Consider the following 21082-nt stretch of genomic DNA (forward strand, 5'->3'; position numbering starts at 1 on the left):
AATGCAGAAATTTTGCATCTCTTGTATTACAGAAGTAGTTGTGTTTTTTTTATTGTACTTGAAATCAATTATTGCATTAATGGGGTTATTGCGCAAAACACAGAATTAGCATCTGTAAATAAGACTAGATATAAAGAGTTACTGCATGTTCATTCAGTCAATTAAATGGCTTTCCTGGGTCAGCTGTGAGGATGGACACATGTTGTTTCACTAGTCTCTCAGCGAGCACTGCTGTGATGATGGGCTTAATGAAGCAGTTAACAGTCAGAATATGATCCCAGTGTGTCTGCTGAACATGAGCATCCTGCAGTGTCAACACGGCTCTGTTTTGGGTTTTTCTATTTTTTCTTTCCTTTTCTCTTTTAATCGACATGCACTCACACACAGTAAAGGCGCACACACACTAGCCTTGCCCTTGACTGTGGCATGGCTCAGTGATATTAATGTTTATGTTAATTAGATCACACCAACAAATGATTACATTTCCAGACAGGGTTATTGTAAGACTGTAGCCACTAGCTTATTTTGCCCAGTGAATGCAATTTAGAACAGATGTAATTGTATGAATGCATTGTAATTGCATGAGGAAACAACAATACCATTATGAATATACAATCTCTGTGAACATGATGTGTGTTGTGTGTTTACAATATGAGCTAGAGGAAGAGCGATTGTGCTGTCCGCTCTTTTCATTTGCACCCATCAGGTTACTCTCCTTTTGTTGCAGGAGTTTTTGTCCTACATGGAGTCACATCGGCAGAGGGGCCACGGCATGTTTGAGAATATGAGGACAAACCACTTACAGGTTTGACAGAAATGTGACCGTGAAAGGACTGAAATAAATGTAATTAAAAAGCCAAAATTGGATCTGTAATAATGTTTATCTCGGTCTCATCTATTCCCTCTGCCCGGGCCTGTTTCTGCATCCCAGTTAAGAGCCAGCGAGTGGGAGCGAGTGAGCTCCAAGTGGCTGCATGTGGAGGCCGAGCTGCTGAGGGAGAGAGCTGTGTTCGGACCCGGCCCTGGGGTGCTGATCAGCCGAGACTGGGTGCAAGATGCTGCTGAAGGACCCAACAGGACTAGATCACGCATCCGCAGGAAGGCTCTGAGACGATCCAAATGGGTATAGCCTCTTAAGTTAGAGTGGGATCTGTGGAGCAGGGTCCTATATAGTGTTCAACTTTAATAATGCTTTATGTTGTTACAACAGGTGCTGGGAACGCTGTGTCTGGGTTTAAGGACTGGCATGTCTGAGGAGAACAAAACAAGAACAGAAAGTGACGCAGGTATAGAACAGTGTTTCTGATTATTTCTTAAATTGTACTTTTGCCAGAATAGAGATCTGCAGGAATGAGTCCTGAAATATGTAAATGAGTTTGCATTTTTGCACTTCCAGTTCCCTCGTCTCAATGTCAGTGGGTTTTTTGAATTAGTTTTTGGTTAGATGCCTGAAATAAGGTCTGTGGTTAACACAAGCTTTTAGATGTCTTTAAAAAAGGCTGTTGCTAACAAGTGGCTAAATTACACGACAGAACAGCATCACACTGCTTTGTCGTGGCGATGCTGAAGTGGTGCGACTGTAGTATAGTTCGTTAGCCTAATACTAGCTCTTTACTTCTGGTTATTGCATTTAGGCTTCAAAAATCATAAAATTGGAGTTCATCTGTGAGGCTTATCTTGCTGAATAAAACTTATAAGGACTGTAAACCAGTGTACCCTTGGTGGGTCCTGAGTCCATTCTGAATCGACCACAAGTGACTCGCAAATGTGTCAATTTTGTAAAAACGTATTTTGAAGTACAGTGAATTTCTGGAAGTGAAGTACCATTTCCTGCTACAGAGTATGTGACTAATGGACAGCTATATAACACAGACAACAAGCTAACCCAGTGACTTGGCCAAAAGCAAGTATGACGATGAGTCCATTAAACTGTGTGGACCTTGAACAAATATGAGAAATCTGCACCCCGTGGCTGGACTAGTTGGGAATCACTGTCATAAACTTTTGTTTGCCACAGAGCGTATTTTCTGCAATTAAACAAAACTCAATGGAAAAATTCCATTACCCTTTTCCACCAACATGGAACAGGTTTTGTTCCGATTCCTGCACCTAATTATGAACAGTTTGGAGCATTTCGACCAACAGGTGAATTGGTTCGCAACCTCAAAAGTTGGTTCCCAGCTGGAACCAAAAAATAGCAGGTTTTCCTTGACCCAAAGTGTGAACCGTGATGACATCAGTGGGTGTGTCATATTCCACAGGTTAGAAAGAGAGGACGGAGTCTTGCACGTAATACTGTTCTATGTCTTCTCATCATTAATAGTTGGTCCACACACTATCTGTAATAACAGGGCAAAAGCTCACAGGTAGAATGTGATCTGCCATATTAGTACTGCTGTTTACTCATATTGTGCATTGTGCAGCGGCCTCCATTGACGACACATCCTTGATTACAATGGTTCAGCTCAAACAGGTGGAAACACTGGCTGGTTTGTTAGATAGCACCAAAGTTCCAAGAATCCTGAATGAAACTTGAGCTCATATGGTGTAAAACGGTGTATATGTGGGTGTTGGATGTAAGATCAGTAGGAAAATTTGTCTCCAATGTAACAGAGCCAAAGATCCTGTGTGAAGTCGGAGCAGAGGCAAAAGAGGATGAAGAGGAGGGAGGAAAGGACTGTGACCATCTGACGTTCTTCCCTGTCCTGAATGAGACAACTGCTGTCACCGAGGGTGCACTTGACCCCATCACCCCCGACCCCTGCTCCCACACACGCGACTGCCACGACATATGTATCATCCTGCAGGAGCTGTGCCCTGGAGAGGAGGTACTGTAGTGCAGGACGGTGTGTTGGTATGCTGGGTTAAAAACAACATGCCTCCTTCTCACCCTGCTAATATTCACAATCATAATTATCTGATGTAGACTAAGGGATTCCAATAGCCCAGCGCTGCTATCAGAATTTCATCTTTCCTCATTAGTGTAATGTTTTAATGTCGAGGCCCAGCTCAGCTCTTCTCATTCTTCCAGCGAGTTAGAAACCAAGGCACATGTTGACAGGGACTCTCATCACTCCGGCAACCAGCCGCGGCTTTTAATGTTTCTGACAGAAGTATTAATAAAAACAGTAGGAGGTGATGCAAGCTGTCTTACATCCGCTTAGTAAGTGTGTGATGTGTGCAAGTGTGTCCTGTTGTCTTGCAGTGGTTCAGTGTGTGAGTCCTGCTGAGCTTCCTGTCAAATGAACACAGTCATTAGCTCTGAAAAATGCACACACACACACTCATCGGACTAACACACACACGCAGAAACACACAAAGGGAGACCCACTCATAATTAGCTTGCCAGCGCCAATAGTGTGATTATGACAGTAATGTGTGTGGGGAGAAATCAATGGTCTGACATTAGGCTCTCAGTCAATAAAAGTCCTCCTTTTCTCTCCTTCTTCCCATCATCAGCTAAATCACCCACAGACTGATAACGCATATCTGTCCATTGCACAGTAAGAAGATAAGGAAACAAGTTTATTGTTATGTATTTAATCTTTGATAACAATAAATGTGTTTTTTTTCTGAAATCTAGTCATTGTTAGGGACAGTCAGCCTGACGCCAGTTTGTATTCACTGGTGGAATACTGCCATAAAATCTGACCATGATATAGCTCAATGCAAGATTTCTGTGCCACGTAGCTGAGACTCACCTTCTTAAATGCTTTCACGTGACAAGTGATATTATCCATCATTGCGTCGCTCTATGTGTCCATTCATACAAGAGGTTCTGATCACTTAGCAGGTTTCCCATTGTGTGTTTGGCAGTGATTAATTCTCCTAATAATGGCCAGGCAATGCTTCCTCCTCCTCCACCAAGTGTGTGACTGTGTCTGGGGGTAGGGAATCTGATTTGATTAGTATAAATTGTGAGGGGCCTGCGGGTATGTTGGGGGGCCCCATATGGTTTTTGGGCGCCGTGTCCCAGAGGGCCTGCGGAGGGGCCAACACAGGGAGACGGCCAGGTGCACACACTCACTGTGAAATGAGGGGAGACAATAGAATTAGCCACACATTATCACAATGCAGTTAGCATTAGCTACAACCGGCGCTGAAAGCAGCATGTGGGTCCATTTTGGCGCAGGATGAAACACACAGTCACACCGCTCCCCATCAATCAGCTCTGATAATGAAGTGTTCAACTGTGTCTTTTTAATAATGATTAGAATATGTGATTAAAATGATCAATCAAGTCAAGCCTGAAGTGCCTGCGTGGCTGCCATGTCATGTCCCGGGAGAGAGGAGTGCTGATGTGTATGGCGCCGCTCACAATGGGCTTAATGTATCTCTCTCTCTGTCTCTGTAGGTAAAGGCTAAGATGTGTGTAGTGACAGTGAGTGGCCTCAGAGTGACGGAGGGGGTGTTGTTGTTTGGGAAGGAGAGCCTGCTCTTGTGTGAGGGATTCACTCTGAGTCCTGGTGGAGATGTTTGCTGCAGGAAACACCACCCCAGCAGGTACAGCTGTGTGTGCCGTACAGTCGTGTGCACTGCAGTTACAGCAAAACGTAATGAGTATACATTAGCTTCTCAGTTGCCCCAGTCAGTCATTTGTCATCCCCTGTGTCCCTTTCTTTCTCTGACAGTGTGAGGGATTCCTTTATGTCCACTGTGCTGAGCAAAGAGCTGCCACCAGCCCGCTGCAGACGCTGGGCCTATGAGGACATCAAGGATGCCCGCTTCATGCGATTCCTTTTAGAGGTCAGACACCCTAATGCTCCCACAGAAGCCTTGAATTAACATGCATCTGACATTTAGATTGTGTCTACACAGGCTTTAGTTGGAATACATTCACACTGGATGTAAATGTTTGTCTCTGAGCACTTGCATGTGCATTTTAGTTGCTCTTGCAGTTGTTTTCAACTAGTTGTGTCTCTCTGTTTCTATCAGGACAATGCTATCGAGGTCTTCATGAAAAACGGACTCTCAGCCTTTCTGGTATTCCTGAATAAAGACCATGTCTCTGCATATAAAAGGTACGACATCTAAACAAACTAAATGTTAAACAATGCATTTTTATTTTCAGCTTTATGATGACTCTGATTCTTGCTTTTTCCTCTCTCTTTCTCCCTGCAGGTTGTGTTCGGTAGTGTCAGCATTAAAAGGCAGAGGGGTTGCTGAGGTCATTGCTAATGCCAGGTAAGTGTCATACGCTACGCTAGAATGGAGCCGATTTTGGGCTCAGTTCCCCTCTCCTGACAAACGTTAGCACAGCCCCATTTTTTTGACGGTTCTAAAGATGATCTTTCTTCTAGTGTGAGATATGATAAAGAGCTATCTTGGCAGAAAGAAATATTATGCAATAAGTATGTTTTCTTTGGTGTACAATCACCAAAAAACGAGAACCATTGTGTTTTCGTTACCTTAGAATGAGATGTTTCTATTTACATAGGGAGTGGGTCCTTGTCCATGGAGATTGGCGTGTCTCTACAGTAGCCCAGAACGGACAAACCAAACATTGCCTCAAGATATGGCTGTTTGCGTTTTTGCATCAGACGCCATAGTTAGCAGCCCCTCCATGACAAGCAGTGTTACAAAAACACAGATTTTTTTTAACGTGAAACTGCTTTATTCAGTGTTTATACTGGTTTAAATCACCTGGTCCACTTGTTTTGGAGAGGAAGAGACCTTTTGAACAATTACTGGGTAATTCAGCTCCCAGTAAAAACCTCCTGAGCAATTAACACTGAAGGAATTCTAACCGGGAGAAGTTTCAGCTGGTTGCAATCTGCAATCCTTACCACTTCAAGCCACTAAATCCCCTTAAATTTACACACCAGACCTTTAAGAGTGTTTTCTACATCACCCAATCTTCTCCGTAGTTCATCCTGGGCACACTAATTTCAAATTGCAAATATTCAACATGTTCAGTATTTAATATTTATATATATTTTTTTTAATAATTGTTTTGGCTTTTTGCCTTTATTAGATATGATAGATAGACATTAAGTGGGGAGATAGAGAGGGGACAACATGCAGCAAAGGGCCACAGGTCAGACTCTGAGCTGGGCTGCTGCTAAGGACTCCTGCAAAGGACTCCTGCTAAGGCTCACTCTCTATCAAGTGAACTATCGGTGCCCCAGGTCTCAGACGGCTATAATACAATATGAAATGGGATTCAACTCAGAACAAATCTCTTGCAATAATGTTTGATTGTGAGAGATTTGCAAATTTTCACGTTTTGAGAGTAGGGACTATGGCTGTGGGTGAAAGGAATCTGTCAGTGTGTGGTGTGCTGTTTTGGCCAAATCATAGCTGTCCACACACTATAAGAACAAAGGGGTAAATTTATTATTACGTGTCGTTATGTAAAGGGTCTCACATTTTCAACATCAGTCAGGATTTGAAAAATCTTTTATTGTGGGCCACTTTTTATGCACAGTCATCCAAGAGCAACAGTTACAAGTAATTACTCATTTTGTTTCACCAACTGAGACAAAATACATCAAGGAAATAGCTGCGTGGACATACAGTAATGTATTATGCAGATATTATTAAAGTTTTAGAGCTGCCTAAAAGTGGCATTCATTCTATTTGTTCTGTAGTTAAGAACACTTTTGTGGCTCTGTTTGGTCATTTGATTAGCTTGTGTTCCACCTTCCTTACTCTCCACACGTCTTGACTGACTATAGCCACTGAGTTTGGCGCCATCAGGCCTTGATAAGTCCTTATCCTTTTTTCCTCAAATCTGTCACCACCTCCCTCTCCTCCTCCTCCTCCTCCTCCTCTTGTAGGCCTTTCCCTCTGCTCTTTACATCTCTTGAGGCATGTCCTACACAGGCTGCTTTCATGGACCAAATAGCCATCTTCCTCTGATTTTGATTTTCCCTGCTGCATCCCCTCGACATCCCCCTGAACATACGATAGAGGATTTCGTGTGATGTTCAGCTTGGTGAGGTTGCGCAGGACTTTCAGGAACTCTGGTAGACTGATGAAGAGGTTATCAAACAGACCTAATTCTTGGAGACTATCCAGAGCCATCATAGTGGAGGGCAGGGTGTCCAGCTGGTTCATCCCCAGATTGAGACTCTTCAGGCTGGTGAGAAGACCCAGTGTGGAGGGCAAACCTGCAGAGATTAGCCTGTTGTTTGAGAGGTTGAGGTAGGTCAGTCCCACCAGGTTGCCAATGGATTCGGGCAGAGACTCCAGCTTGTTGCTGTGTAGATCCAGCCATCTGAGTGACGCAAAGTTGCCGATGTTATCTGGGAGTTTCTGTATCAGGTTGCGGCTGAGATCCAGCTCGTCCACATTGGTCAGTTTTAGGAGACACTTTGGGAAGATGGTTATCCCCATGTTACTAAGGGTGAGTCGGCGCCGTCCATCTGGGGTCATTCGTATTGCCTTTTTGGCAATCTTGAGGGTCAGCTTTGTCCCTTTGGCTCCCTTCCCCTTGGGCATGGTACTGCAACACAGAGAATTACTGAACGGCACAATTTAAAATTTCAGATCAGTGTCACTTTTGCCCCCAAGAGGCTGATTTCTAATAATTTATCTAATCTACACCAACACGTAGTACTATAGCAAATAAATGTGTTGTGTGTATGTTTACGTGTAAGTATGTGTGTGTAAGGCTGATGTGATTTATTCAGATACACGGGCTTATGTATGGCCTGGGGCAGGAGGGAAAGCATGCTCTCTGAAGTATGAGAGCTTGAGCTGTGTGTGTGTGTGTGTATATGTGCGTGTGTGTGTGTGTGTGTATGTCTCTGTGAGTGCACGTGCGTGTGTCTGCAGTGTTATGTCTGCACTAGTGCGTGCTCACCCAGTGTTGCCCATGGGGGTATTTAAGAGCACGACTCTCTAATTAAGGCTAATGCAGGGGAACAATAGGAGAGAGGCGACACTGGGTAATACAGCAAAAACAAATGAGTGCTGATGCTCCCTCACCATTCAACTGATTGAGCTGTTTGGCTCCTTTCAGGCAAGGAAGGTGTGTGTGTGTGTCTGTGTGTGTGTTCGGTACATTCACATGCAAGTGTATTGACAGACATGAATGTACTAAAATACAGTACATGTGCGCGTGCACAAAGAGTCAAATCAGGACTTTGATAAATGATAGTTGGGGAGTGTTGGGAGTGTGATGAGGGCTCCGCTCTTCTCCCCTCCCTGTCTAAAAGAGCAAGGTGTGTGTCTGTTTGTGTCTGTGTTACACCCCAAGGCCCTCTCTCGCCTCATTCATCATCCTCAGGATGAGAGAGGTTATCCACTGGTGCTTGTTCCCATTATAACCTCCTATAGAAAACTATTGCATGAAATTATTGCCTGCAATTAGATAACACATACTGGGCCAAATGCAATGATTGATTTAGTGTAGTTTTACAAAATAATTTGGTCAGGAGTTATTGGACGAGGGGAGGAGTTATTGGATACACTTCAAGTAGCCCCTCGTTCTCTGAACCCAGTTACTGTTTGCATCATTATTTCATTTTTCAGTGGGTATCCTGCTGGGTTCTTGTTTGTATTTTTAACAGAAATGAAAATATATGTACTCACCATTTTTTATTTCCTTTTTTCCTGAGTTGATGTTAATTGATTGATGAGATTGTCTTCAGTTTTAAAAACACACCAACAGCTTTAGCTCCTGTGAACCAGCCATTCAGCTCGAAGCCTCTTGCCCTTGTAACAAAAAACTCTCCTTCGGTGAAGTTATAACGTTATAGCACAGCAACAAAGCATAAAAACTCTTTAAAACATTTCTGATGTAGTCAGCATGTACAAGTTGTTCTGATAATACTTGGTAATCCTAGCGCCAAATCCAGAGGAAAGATCAGGAATGCACCGCTTGTGTATATCAGCATTTCCCAAGCCTCCCTACACCGAACAGGGAAAGTCAAGGTTCCTTGTTTAATGTCGTTACTAAGCAACTGGGGTGCTTGGCGCCAGGACTTTATTGCCATGTTACTGGCCACAGAGGGAAAAGAGATTTCAGGAGCAGTTGAATGCTTTCTTAATTTAGATTAAACAAGTTTAGATAGGTGAAACATGACTAAAATATGTGAAAACAAATGTTCAGCAACGTTGCCGTTTAGTATAAATGTTTATATGTTTACCCAAACACATGCTTGTAAATTTATTGAAAACTAGGTATTTTAATTGAGCAGTTTTTGTACTTAGCAGATTGTTAGAAACAAGACTTTAAAGTCTGTTTGAATGTCCTGGTAAAAGATGACCTTACAACAGTCTTTGAACAAACACCTAACACCGACTAAATGAAAAAACAGCTGGAGGAGAAAGTGTTTGTCTTAGCTATGAAGCAGGAAGTCTTTACATTTTTCTTGGACATCAGCAAACCGCTATGTGACAAAAATTCGAAAGACAGGTGTTCCTTGTTTAACCAGTAATCATTAACTTCATCATGTCTTTTCAAAACACTGCACAAAGAAAACATTACTTCCTCGTTTAGATGTCTCACTCTGCTGTTGGAGTCAGTCAGACAAGTTACACTTTTACTCAAAGTAAATTTCCACACAACCTACAGATGGCAACATGTGCTACTTCCTCCACATCTACACTCACTATTTATGCTACAAACTGTAGCTCACCTCGGTCCCATAACGGCTCCTACAGCTATGTACACACTCACTTACCTCTGCTTTGCTGCTTAATCTCTGCTGTGCTACATTTCAACATGGGTTGCTAGGCAACAGAGCAAGCAAAGAACTTTGTGCTGGTAGGCACTGCTCAGCGATCAGACTCTGATGCTAATTCAAGTTTTTTTTTTTTTATTGTGCTTTAGGAAGACTCCTGTGGTTGAAAAGGCAGCCCTTGTTAAATGGCAGGTAACGTAATAAACACAACCATTTGTCAGAGTTGTTTTCAGATTAGCTTTTTTCTCCTTTGATATCAATGCAAACTGCCGAAATGTTGATTTCAACTATATTCCTGTGTTGTGAAAGGTGGTTATCTACTTCATATTACTCTTCTCTGTCCTCCAGAGAGGGGAAATAAGTAACTTTGAGTATCTGATGCATCTGAACACCATCGCTGGGAGGACATACAATGACCTGATGCAGTATCCAGTCTTCCCCTGGGTCTTAGCTGACTACCAGTCAGATGTAAGCCCACACACAGGGACATCTTTTTCTTTAAAATCCATATTGTAGGTGATAAACGTGGTTTGATTAATCCCTGTCCTTGATAGACGCTCGATCTGTCGAATCCTGCGACCTTCCGTGACCTGTCTAAGCCGATGGGAGCTCAGACAGAAAAAAGGAGACAGATGTTCATCCAAAGATATGAAGAAGTTGAGAACATTGAGGGTGAAGGTAAATGTATTCAGCTCTTCACTTTTAATTCTTATTTTTTGCTGGTCACTGTACTTTTTATTAAAACATTTTTGCTCTACAGGAGATTTGTCAACACAGTGTCACTACTGTACTCACTACTCCTCAGCCATCATCGTCGCCTCTTTCCTTGTCAGGATGGAGCCGTTTTCACACACCTTCCAGACACTGCAGGTTGGTTATTGTTGGTCATTTTTATGCCCTTAAAATGAATGAGCTGGTATCAGATAAAATTCGATGGCCCACAGTGAGGACGCTGGGAGGAAAAATGTGCCCAAGAAACATTCAGTTGCTAGACAAAAAATACTTCACTGCAAGGCACAAAGGAGGTCTGAACAGTGAAGGCTCCAAATCTCTTTTTAAGGCAATATTTCAATTCCTCAGGCTGCTGTTATTGACCAGTTTCCACAAAAAAATTCTTAAGTTCAGAATAGCATAGCATCAAAATGGAAGATTTTTTCAAGGTGAACCCTTTCTAATGGTTTGTACCATGACATTAAATGTATCTATCACAAAAGCAAAAGTATAATACTCATATGTGTAGATTTTGCCAGTGACACGTCCCCCTCAGTATTAAAAGCTTTCATTTGGCCCTCCCAATAACAACATGAAAGTAGTAGCAGAGGACTTTTATTTTGATGACATTAAAGACATTGAAAACATTTATGCATTAAAAAAAATCAAGTGTTTGATGCTCAAAATTGCCTGGGGAGGAACCCCCAAACCCTCAGTTTCATATGTGTCCCCTCTAATATTGATGCAAACCCCACACCCTTGATAATACTAAACAGTTAGGCTGTATAACTACTCATTCTGATGTCACCATATCACAGTAAATGTCTTATCAGGACATCAGAAGGTCAGTCATTAAAGCAGAATGATAGAGATGAATACAGTAAGTTGCAGTGATAGCAAACAGGATGAAGCGTTTTCGAATCCATAGCCTTTAATCAGATCTTGAAGTTGTGTGTTGATGCATCAAAGAAAATCTGAACCACAAATCTGCAGCACAAGATTTCAGTGCTACCCACATCTTAGTGGCTCAAATACAAGGCTTATCTAGCAGATTGGAGTCTCACACACATGAATACATGCATATAAATTACACGGAGACACTTTACAGTAAATGATAAATGTATAAAGTTATAATGTCGGTCAGATTCTGAGTGTAACCCCTGCTGATCACTGCAGGTGTGGTGTGGATTTTTCTAAAGAAATGGAAGTTCAGTTTGTTGTGTATCAGTCTGTTTCCACTAATCCACAGGCCCTGCAAACCCACTGCTCCAGATGCCCATCCACATTCATCATTTTTACTCTCAAACATTATCTTGCTAATAATCTGACTCTAACAGGAGCTATTTTCAGCACTCCAGATCCTGTTTAAATGCTGTTTTTGGTATGAAAGCAGATTATAGGGAAATTTCAATATATATGCAAATAATTACAGAAAGCATCCAAAAAAACCCAATGCAAATAGCCACACATGTTACCAATTTACAATACAGCGTCCAATTGATTATAATGAAAAGGCATGCATATTTGATAGTCAGAATAAAGCAATGAAGATGTTAGTCTGGTGAATTACAGTGCCTTTTTGTCTTCTGAAGCGAATAACGGGCGTGTGGTAATATCCATAACTGGATTTACATCTCTAACCGAGTTTACCAGTATATATGTTATTTTCATTCATTGAGGTAATTGTTTTACTCTAAATTACATTCTCTCTCGTGAGATTTCCATCATAGATTATGGAATTTTACAGAAAGATGAAAAGCTTCCTTCAAATAGTAGCAAATATTTCCTGCTTACATAACACAATGAAGAATATAAAATGTGGTTCACTGCACTGAATCGAGCAGACTACTGTATTAATAATGCCTGGTACAAAGTTTGGTTGAATGATGTGCCGAGGGGTGTGACAGTGCTGCTTCTCTCGTCCCCGCAGGGAGGGTTTGATATCGCAGAGCGGATGTTTTACAGTGTAAAGAAGGAGTGGGAGTCGGCCTCCAGAGACAACACAGGGGACGTCAGAGAGCTGATCCCAGAGTTCTTCTACCTGCCGGACTTCCTGCTCAACTCCAACCACATCCAGCTGGGTCAGCTTAAAGATTATCCTCTGTGTAGCTAAATGAATGACTATGAATCTGAAGATATTTGCCTTGTACAAGCACTATTGTTAGTTTCTTATTGTCAACAAATCCCATCAAAAGACCCAAACCAACAATGCTTTAATTTATCTCTCAGCACTGTCCGACTTCCCTGCCCTTCCCTGTCTGTAGCTTTAAATCTCAGGTCCATTTGTTTCCAGAAGACATAAATCTTTAAAACCTGATGTTTATTGCAACAAGGGAACAAATCACCCAGTGCAATAGTGTGACTCACTGATGTGTTTTTAATAGTTTTTGGACAACAATAGAGGTGTGATGCACAAAGGAACAAGCTATATTTTCCTCTGGCTACATAGTCAATATTTGCTGGCACAATCAATTTATTTTGGTTTTGTTCTTTGAAAGTAATGTGGTGGCAATAAATGATACAATAGCCTTATTCTTTAAAGGAACACGGTTGAGTTTCCTTATAAAAAAGTCACAAAATACACAAAAATATTCTATGTTTTTTAAATTACCAAAACACACTGTGTTTATTGTAGAACCCTAACAAATGTGTGGAATTCATAGACTTAAAAAAAAATGGATGTAGGCACTGTGACTTCACCTTTTGGCTTGTGGACTCCTGTTTTGAAGTGTCAAGTTCGGCATTTTGACCATTGCCATCTTTGATTTTTGGAGATAGAAGTTACCATATTCAGACGAAATGCTGGACCTGTGGAGGGGTCCGCAGTCCATCGCCAGCCTGCCTCTCAAAGCAGCCACTCCCCTAATTATGCATAGTCATAAGCCTTAATAAAATTTAAACAAGTGAGTTATATAAAATGATCCCATTATACATTTGTTATGAACGGGTAAATTAGCTACAGAGACCAAAACTGTTTTTTGAGCCAGGCTGTTTATTTCTGCTGTCAAGTTGGGCATTTCAACATGAATGTCTATAAGGATTGACTCTCTTTTGGAGCCAGCCTCAAGTAGCACTTGTGTGTTGACTTTCAGCCCCAGCAGTTGCTGCTGCTCGTTGCAATGCATTTCCTTTTACAGAAAACATTTGAGTGTGAACCTGCATTGTTTACATCAGGTAGTGGGGTGTTGATTGAATTACTCAGGTGCCTGTTGGGCACACAAATGACAAACAAAACAGGGAACCACAAATCAAAACATTGCTCCATAGTGTCACCAGTGGCAAAAAAGAAACTCCGCAGGGTGTCTTTAAACTCCTGTTAAGGATGAAACACAGTGATGTGTGATGTGACCCAGCATGCTGTATGTCCTGTATATCCATATCTCTATAGGCTATATGGAGGATGGTACCGCTCTGGGAGATGTGGAGCTGCCTCCATGGGCGAAAGGTGACCCGCAAGAGTTCATTAGAATCCATCGAGAGGTCAGTGACCCCCGACCTTACCAGGCTTGTCTGTTGCAATCGGCCGGTCTGGCCTATTACATTCAGCAACTTTTCCCATGAGACCTAATAATGTTTGCCAATACCAGCTGATGTATATACACAGAAGATGCACTGTTTTAGTATCTCAAACAAGTATCTGCTGTAATCCTCGCACTGTAATAGTGTTGGTTGCAGTCAGTCTGTTTGGCTTCATTCTTTCTGCCACAGTATAAGAGACAGATCTTATTCATAACAGCCATTCATTATGTTCTCTAAAGGCCATCTCGTCACACTGAGTCTGGTTCAGTTAACGTCTTTTAGTACTGACTGTTTTCTAATATAATGACCAGTTGTTGTTCTTATCAATAAAATCTATGACAAGGCGTTTATCTGAAGTTTAGATGACAGACAGTGAAGGACAACAAGCCTATTTAACATCATTCAGGGCAGGAACAAGACTCTATTTTTCATAATGGCATTATTTCTGCCAGCTGTTTATGGGCTGAATATGTTCTCTCTTTTCCCTGTGTGGGGTTATTGTATATCTCCGTTCTTTTTTCTCTCTGTTGGTCTGATTTCTTCAGTGTGACCCTCCCTTTTCCCATTCCTGGGGCATCTATGATGGTTATCACTCTGTAATCTACTGAACTACTCATATTGCCCACCATTCTCATAAAATTAGTGACTTTAGAAGATTGTTTTTTTTCTCTTCCATAGACAAATTAACTCAGGACAATATATCCTTGTTATGATGTTTTTTTTTTTTTTTCAGGTTTCTGTTGTTCCGGGATGGGTTTATTAAGATTGCAAGGATACACATGCTGGTCATAATGCCCACTTTTCCTTATTAACTCTTCAAAACCAATCTCCGGCTAATTCTACCCAAATCATTCTTTAATTCAAACATGAAGATATGCTCATAACACAGCTGTGCAGCTTCCTGCTCTTCTAGTTCTCTAAATTGACTTTTGGAAGAAATCACACTGTACCTGGGTAATTTGATTGGTTGTGCATTCCTGTAGAAGTTTCCTGTGTTTCTAAACTCATATTAACAGTTTGACTGATGGTTTTGGTCCCACTGTAATAACAATGAGCACTGCACAGCGCTGTATTTTCAGACTGCACAGTGCATGTAGAGTAGTTTTGTAATATTACTTGACGAGGTGGTCGTAGTTTATACTACAATCTTCTGTCTCCCTTAGGCTTTGGAAAGTGACTATGTGAGTGCAAACCTCCACCTGTGGATTGACCTGATTTTCGGGTATCGGCAACAAGGCCCTGCTGCTGTAGAGAGTGTGAACACGTTCCACCCTTACTTCTACGCTAACAGAAGCCACCAGGATGCTAAGGACCCCCTCATCAAGAGCACGATCTTGGGATACATCAGCAACTTTGGCCAGGTTCCCAAACAGGTAGAAAGAGTGAGCTAAGTGGGGAAGTGCAAAAAGTATATAATTTCATGTAAGTGCATCATATTGTTTTGGAAAATAATCTTTGCTTGTGAATTCTCTTTGTCTTTCCCATAGCTCTTCACCAAGCCACATCCGCCTCGCAGTGGAACTAAGAAGGAAGGATCATCACCAGCTCATCCGACTCCATTTTTCTTCAAACTGGACAAAGTGAAGACCACCGTGCAGCCGTTCAGAGGTACAACTACACAATAAAAGAGGAGCTCAGACAGCAAATAAGAACTTCATTTTTAAGAAACAGTTCACCTCAAAAACAAAAATTCATAATTTCCTATTAGCTGTAGTGCTATTTTCCAATCTAACTTGTTTTGGTGTGAGTTGTCAAGTTTCGGAGATATCAGCCACACAGATGTCTGCCTTCTGTATTATGATGGAAGAAGATGATATTTGGCTTGTGGTGCTCTAAATGCCATGACAATATATTTGAAAAACTCAACAGCAATATTAATGGTAAATGGACCTGCACTTGTACGCCACCTTTCTAGTTTTCCAATCACTCAAAGCGCTGTAACACTTCATGTCACATTCACCCATTCACACACTGGTGGCCGAGGCTACCATACAAGATGCCGCCTGCTACTCATCTTAAACACACTCGCACACTGATGAAACAGCCATCGAGACCACCTTTCCAGAAAACATAACCTGGTTACTCAAGATAATCCACAGACCTTGTTGTTAGATGTTTCATGTAGGAACTTTTTTCTTTCTACAGAACTACACCAACCAACCATATAATCACACGGATAAAGTGTGCATCTATTTATTGACGAGAGGCTAGTGCTCATAATAGTGGGATATGTAAACATTAATTGTGTCCTCCTCAGCAGAGCTGTTGGTGGGTGTAGTTCAGAAGAATGCAGATAGTTCCTTCATGAAACTGCTCACAAGGTCTGTGGATTAGCTTGAGTAACTGGGTCATGATTTCTGGAGAGAGACATTGCTGTTGAGTTTTTCAAAGGTATTTTTTGGGGCTTTGAGCACCACAAGCTGAGTGCCATCTAGTTCCATCATATTCAAGAGAAGCAGACATCTCTACAAACGATGTCTCCAACACTTGGCAACTCGTACGTTAGACAGAAAAAGTGTACTTTCGATTTTGGGGTGGACTGTCCCTTTAAGGAATCGTTCACCATTTTGGGAAATACCCTTTTTTTTTTGCTTTCTTTCCAAAAGTTAAAAGGAAAGATTCAAACGCTAAATATGAACCCATTTTTCTTTTTTTACACATTAAACAAGTGAGCTACAGCATGTTAATTCGTGAGCTTTTTTTTTTTTAACCTCTGGACAAAGGCAGGCTAGCTGTGTCCACCTACTTCCAGTCTTTATGCTGAGCTAAGCTAATCAGCTGCTGACTATATATTTAGCATACTCTCAGCCAAAGTGACTATTCCTTATATGAAGGTATAAAAATAAAGCAAATCATAGTATAGCCTTACAACAGATATTTCCAAATAACTAAATAAACATATATATATTTCTGCTGAGTAAACTAAATTCATCCATACACGTAATAGTCATCTGCATTTTGTCACCTTTTTTATTGTTCCCCCTTTATATTGTTTCACACCATTTGGTGTCAATTATTATATACAAGATGTGGCCAGGTCTCAGGGGGATCGTTGAAACAGAGCGAGAATGTCCATAGATTAATTTACAGTATGGAGTAGAAAGAGCTATCTGTTAGAGCTACAATATGGAGATGACTCTTCCGCTGAGCCCTACTTAATAATCTGAATATCCCTACAGGCCCACTGAGGGAGAGGAGATGAATCTGCGAATGCTCAGGGAGAGATTCCTGCATATTACATTTCATATTAAATCTTAGAGTGTCTGATCTGATCAATAAGCAGATAGAGATGAATAGGAGGAAGAATGCTAAGACTGGTGCAGACACAACCTCTTTCTGGGGATTTTAGAAGCAGAACGGCCAATAGGATATAATGATTTCTGCCTGTTCCTTCATGAATAGGTCAATTACAGGCACAATTACAGCCCCTCTCTCTCACTGCCTCACCCTCACACACACACACACACACACACACACACACACACACACAGACACACGGACAACTTGTGCTGTCCAGGATGCAGGTGTCCCCCCAGGACGGAGCCTTGGCTTGTTTTAACCTGGGAATAGCTGTTTTAATTGCCCAGTTTTCTGTGGTCAATTTAATGAAATTCTTTACAAGTTTACTGAGCTACCAAACTCTTTAATGTGATGTTTCTGAAGAGCCATTACCTTTATTTGGCCGGGCGAGTTTATTCAGGTACACAAAAGGCAGAATGAGGTCACTTTCTCTCGCTTTTACACCATAACTTTTTTATGGTTTAACAGACAATTTAAAAAAAACTCCCTCTTACTTTCTTACACAACTTCTTCCTGATGGTGCCCCGCTCTCAGTAACACTGTAAAACTTCCTGCAGAGCTGCCAAGGGGCCCCGTAGGTCAGATACTGTGTCTGGAAAAAGAGGTCATGGTCCTGGAGAGAAACCGTCTCCTCTTGTCACCTCTGCTGGGCTGCTTCTTCAGCTGGGGCTTCCCTGACAACAGCTGTGCCTTTGGAAACTATTCTACAGAAAAGGTACGTATGTCACTCTGTACAGTAGATCAGATTTACATTGTTTGTTTGCTGCACAACCTTCCAGCTCCAACCAGATGCATGAATCAAACTGCAGTGAGACAACTGCAAATCCTATGCAGGTCCACAAAGTATGGATTTGTTTTTAGAATAAAGAATTGGATTGATAAATTAATAAAACTTAAACAATGCACATTTCACTCCCTTTTATTAATTAGGTAGTGCTCAGTATCAGTGTTACACACACTTATAGAGACTGAATTTTCCCAATTCAATCACATGCATGTGAAGCGTCTAACTGGATGTGGGTCGAGCCACACACACAGTCAGCTAATCAGTATCAGCTGGCTCTTACATCACTAGTCACGCTCAATCAAAACAATGAGGCGATCTTTATGATCTGCCAAGCTTTCACCCACTTCAGAGTGCCACACACCGCTGTGTTTGCTGTGTCAACTGATTTCTTGACAACTATTTAAAACCCCGTACTTCCCATGCCTGGCAATGCCATCTCTTGCCCTACACACTCTGTGTATCTGATATCACAGTGATGTCTTGGATTCTGTTTTGTATGGCCTTTTTTTCAGGCCCATTTCCAGAATTCATACACATTATTCCAATGGTCTAAGACAGTCCAACAATATTAATTAACATGAACAACTCCCAAATCCAAAACTGGCGTGCTGAAACTCAAATTTATGATGTCATCAAGTATAAAGTCCTGGAAAACACCAGAGACAATGAAGTGGAAAGATGTTTTTCTCATTTAGTGTTTCAAAGAACTGTTTCATTTCATGCTTGAAGTGGCGAATATTGTGTTTCCTTTCAGACAATTTACAGACCATTAGGATATAAAACTGACCTTATAAAATGAGGAGATTTAAAATAAAAAAACACGATCTCTGTCCAGATCATTCTGCCCATACTTAAGAAAACATGGGTCGCGGGTTTGCTGGAGCCTATCCCAGCTGACACTGGGCGGGAGGCAGGATACACCCTGGACAGGGCTGACACATAGAGACAGACAACCATTCACGCTCAGATTCACACCTCGGGCAATTTAGAGTCACCAGTTAACCTAATGTGCATGTTTTTCGACTGTTGGAGGAAGCCGGAGAACCCAGAGAAAACCAATGCTGACATGGGGACAACATGCAGACTGTGACATGGGGGGTCCCGGCCAGCCGGTGGATTCAAACCTGGAACCCTCTTGCTGTGAGGCAACAGTGCTAACCACTGCCCCACAGTGCCGCCCCTGTATCAAAAACATGCTCTGGATTGATCCAGAAGAATTTAACATGAATGTATTCATAAAATAAATGTATAATTGTATTTGTGGCACCATTACAGAATACACAGGAGTCAGAAAGATCAATTGTGAAAGATGTTGACGCTCCAAACTCTTGATGACATCACAAGTTTTAGACTTCTTTTCTTGGGTTTCCGGCCTTTAAAGTGAAAAATTAATATTAAAATAATCTAACACATTAAAAGATAGTATTTAAACTACCATCAAAATTACCTTTACAACTACGAGTCTACATTATGAAAGCATTAAATATGCTAAACTGCTAAAGCGTATCCATAAACTCAGTCCATCATATACACAAAGTAATAATTGTCTACTTATGTATGTCTGTCACCAGACCTTTGCTGTATGTGAGAGTTTGTGTGACTGGGGGGAGACGTTGTGCGCTGCCTGTCCCAACCCTGCAACCATCGTCACTGCAGGAACCAGCACTGTGGTGTGTGTGTGGGATGTAGCTGTCAGCAAGGACAAACTCACTCACATGAAGCTCCGACAGGTTTGGCTACATGTCTGTTTGCAACAGAGATTTAACAATAACATCCAGAATGTAATTGCTCACACATAAACACACAATAACACTGGTCCAAATTTTCTTCACAGCCGTTATACGGCCACACAGATTCAGTGACGTGCCTAGCTGTGTCCGAGGTCCACAGCATGATAGTGAGTGGCTCCCGTGACCTCACCTGTATCCTGTGGGATATGGAGGAGCTCAGCTACGTCACCCAGTTAACAGGACACACGAACAGTGTCTCTGCACTGGCTGTCAATGAACTTACTGTAAGTCCACCTTCTTTATTTCCTTCTTTGTAATTCTCTACCTTAACTACTTTCAAAATCTCACTTTCTTTCTCTCTGTATCATTTCTGGCCCGCTGTCATTATGTTGTTCCCCATAATTCAGCTCACAGCATGAGGAAGAGAGGACTCTGCCTGCTGACAGCATGCATATCCTCTTTGTGTGTGTTTTGCCTTTTTTGTGCTTTGTGTGTATCTTTGCCAATCATGGGCGTCAACATCATGTTACTCTGTCCAAGGGCGAGATTGCGTCATGTGCGGGACCTCTGCTCTACCTGTGGACCATGAAGGGTCAGCTGCTGACCTGCACTGACACTTCCTGCGGGCCTCGGGCAGACATCCTGTGTGTCAGCTTCACACAGCGAGACCAGTGGGATGCCAGGAATGTAATCATCACGGGCTGTGCAGACGGCATCATACGGGTGAGTTTTTTTATGCATGTAATAATGTGTGTATGAGAGTGAATGTGTGGCATGACCAAATCATCTCGAAACAGAAGCACCAAATCATGACGTAATTAGACCAAAAACCTTCTGTGTCTATTGTTCGTGAATGTTTTACCATGACCCAAATTTTTCACAGAGGTCTCCTCCTCTCCAAAAGAAATAAACCAGGTGATTAAAACCAATAAAAACACTTACACGTTACAAATTACGGTTCATCCTACAATGTTTGGCATGTTGCAGACTTGCCAGTAGCCCAGCACCCACTAATGTGTGACAACCTTTTTTTCTCTGATAAATTAAGATCCAGAAGTCCAGGAGGTTTATACCGGGAACCAAATTATCTGCACAGGTCTCTTCCCCTCCAAAACCAACAGACCCGGTGATTTAAACTTGTAAAAGTCTGTTTTTTGCTGACGCTCTTGATGCGGAGGGGCCTTGAACGACAGTGGCCGACACAAAAACACAAATGGTTTGTCTTTACCAGGCTACTGTAGAAACATGGCGGTGCAACATGGCAATCTCCTTAGACAAGGACCAGCTCCCTATGTAGATGTAAATAGCTGATTGTAAGGTAACAAAAACACAACTAATTCTTATTTTCAGGTGATTATACTCTGAGGAAAACATACTTATTATATTATATTCCATTTCTGCCG

At 41.8% G+C, this 21082-nt stretch overlaps 2 protein-coding genes across 5 annotated transcripts in view; one reads left to right on the top strand and one right to left on the bottom strand.

Annotated features, from left to right (window-relative positions):
• The window catches only part of wdfy4 (WDFY family member 4), a 48523-nt gene that overhangs the window by 25131 nt on the left and 2310 nt on the right, over nucleotides 1-21082 (top strand). For all 4 annotated transcript variants that reach the window (XM_033613353.2, XM_078160678.1, XM_078160677.1 and 1 more), the window contains exons 42-61: nucleotides 728-805; nucleotides 932-1123; nucleotides 1211-1286; nucleotides 2614-2828; nucleotides 4355-4503; nucleotides 4632-4746; nucleotides 4936-5021; nucleotides 5122-5184; nucleotides 9782-9824; nucleotides 9981-10100; nucleotides 10187-10310; nucleotides 10393-10502; nucleotides 12274-12424; nucleotides 13732-13823; nucleotides 15026-15235; nucleotides 15350-15470; nucleotides 17720-17877; nucleotides 19521-19679; nucleotides 19784-19963; nucleotides 20220-20402. In XM_033613353.2, the coding sequence (XP_033469244.2) occupies nucleotides 728-805; nucleotides 932-1123; nucleotides 1211-1286; nucleotides 2614-2828; nucleotides 4355-4503; nucleotides 4632-4746; nucleotides 4936-5021; nucleotides 5122-5184; nucleotides 9782-9824; nucleotides 9981-10100; nucleotides 10187-10310; nucleotides 10393-10502; nucleotides 12274-12424; nucleotides 13732-13823; nucleotides 15026-15235; nucleotides 15350-15470; nucleotides 17720-17877; nucleotides 19521-19679; nucleotides 19784-19963; nucleotides 20220-20402 (2625 nt within the window). The remainder of the gene's footprint in view (nucleotides 1-727; nucleotides 806-931; nucleotides 1124-1210; nucleotides 1287-2613; nucleotides 2829-4354; nucleotides 4504-4631; nucleotides 4747-4935; nucleotides 5022-5121; nucleotides 5185-9781; nucleotides 9825-9980; nucleotides 10101-10186; nucleotides 10311-10392; nucleotides 10503-12273; nucleotides 12425-13731; nucleotides 13824-15025; nucleotides 15236-15349; nucleotides 15471-17719; nucleotides 17878-19520; nucleotides 19680-19783; nucleotides 19964-20219; nucleotides 20403-21082) is intronic.
• lrrc18a (leucine rich repeat containing 18a) lies at nucleotides 6585-9700 on the bottom strand. The gene is made up of 3 exons (XM_033613354.2): nucleotides 9633-9700; nucleotides 8539-8661; nucleotides 6585-7447 (listed from the first exon to the last, which is right to left on the bottom strand). Exon 3 carries the CDS (start codon nucleotides 7441-7443, stop codon nucleotides 6619-6621), a length of 825 nt encoding a protein of 274 aa, XP_033469245.1. The 5' UTR covers nucleotides 7444-7447; nucleotides 8539-8661; nucleotides 9633-9700; the 3' UTR covers nucleotides 6585-6618.

The sequence above is a fragment of the Epinephelus lanceolatus genome, chromosome 17 (genome assembly GCF_041903045.1).
Source record: "Epinephelus lanceolatus isolate andai-2023 chromosome 17, ASM4190304v1, whole genome shotgun sequence".
NCBI classification, from domain to species: domain Eukaryota; kingdom Metazoa; phylum Chordata; class Actinopteri; order Perciformes; family Serranidae; genus Epinephelus; species Epinephelus lanceolatus.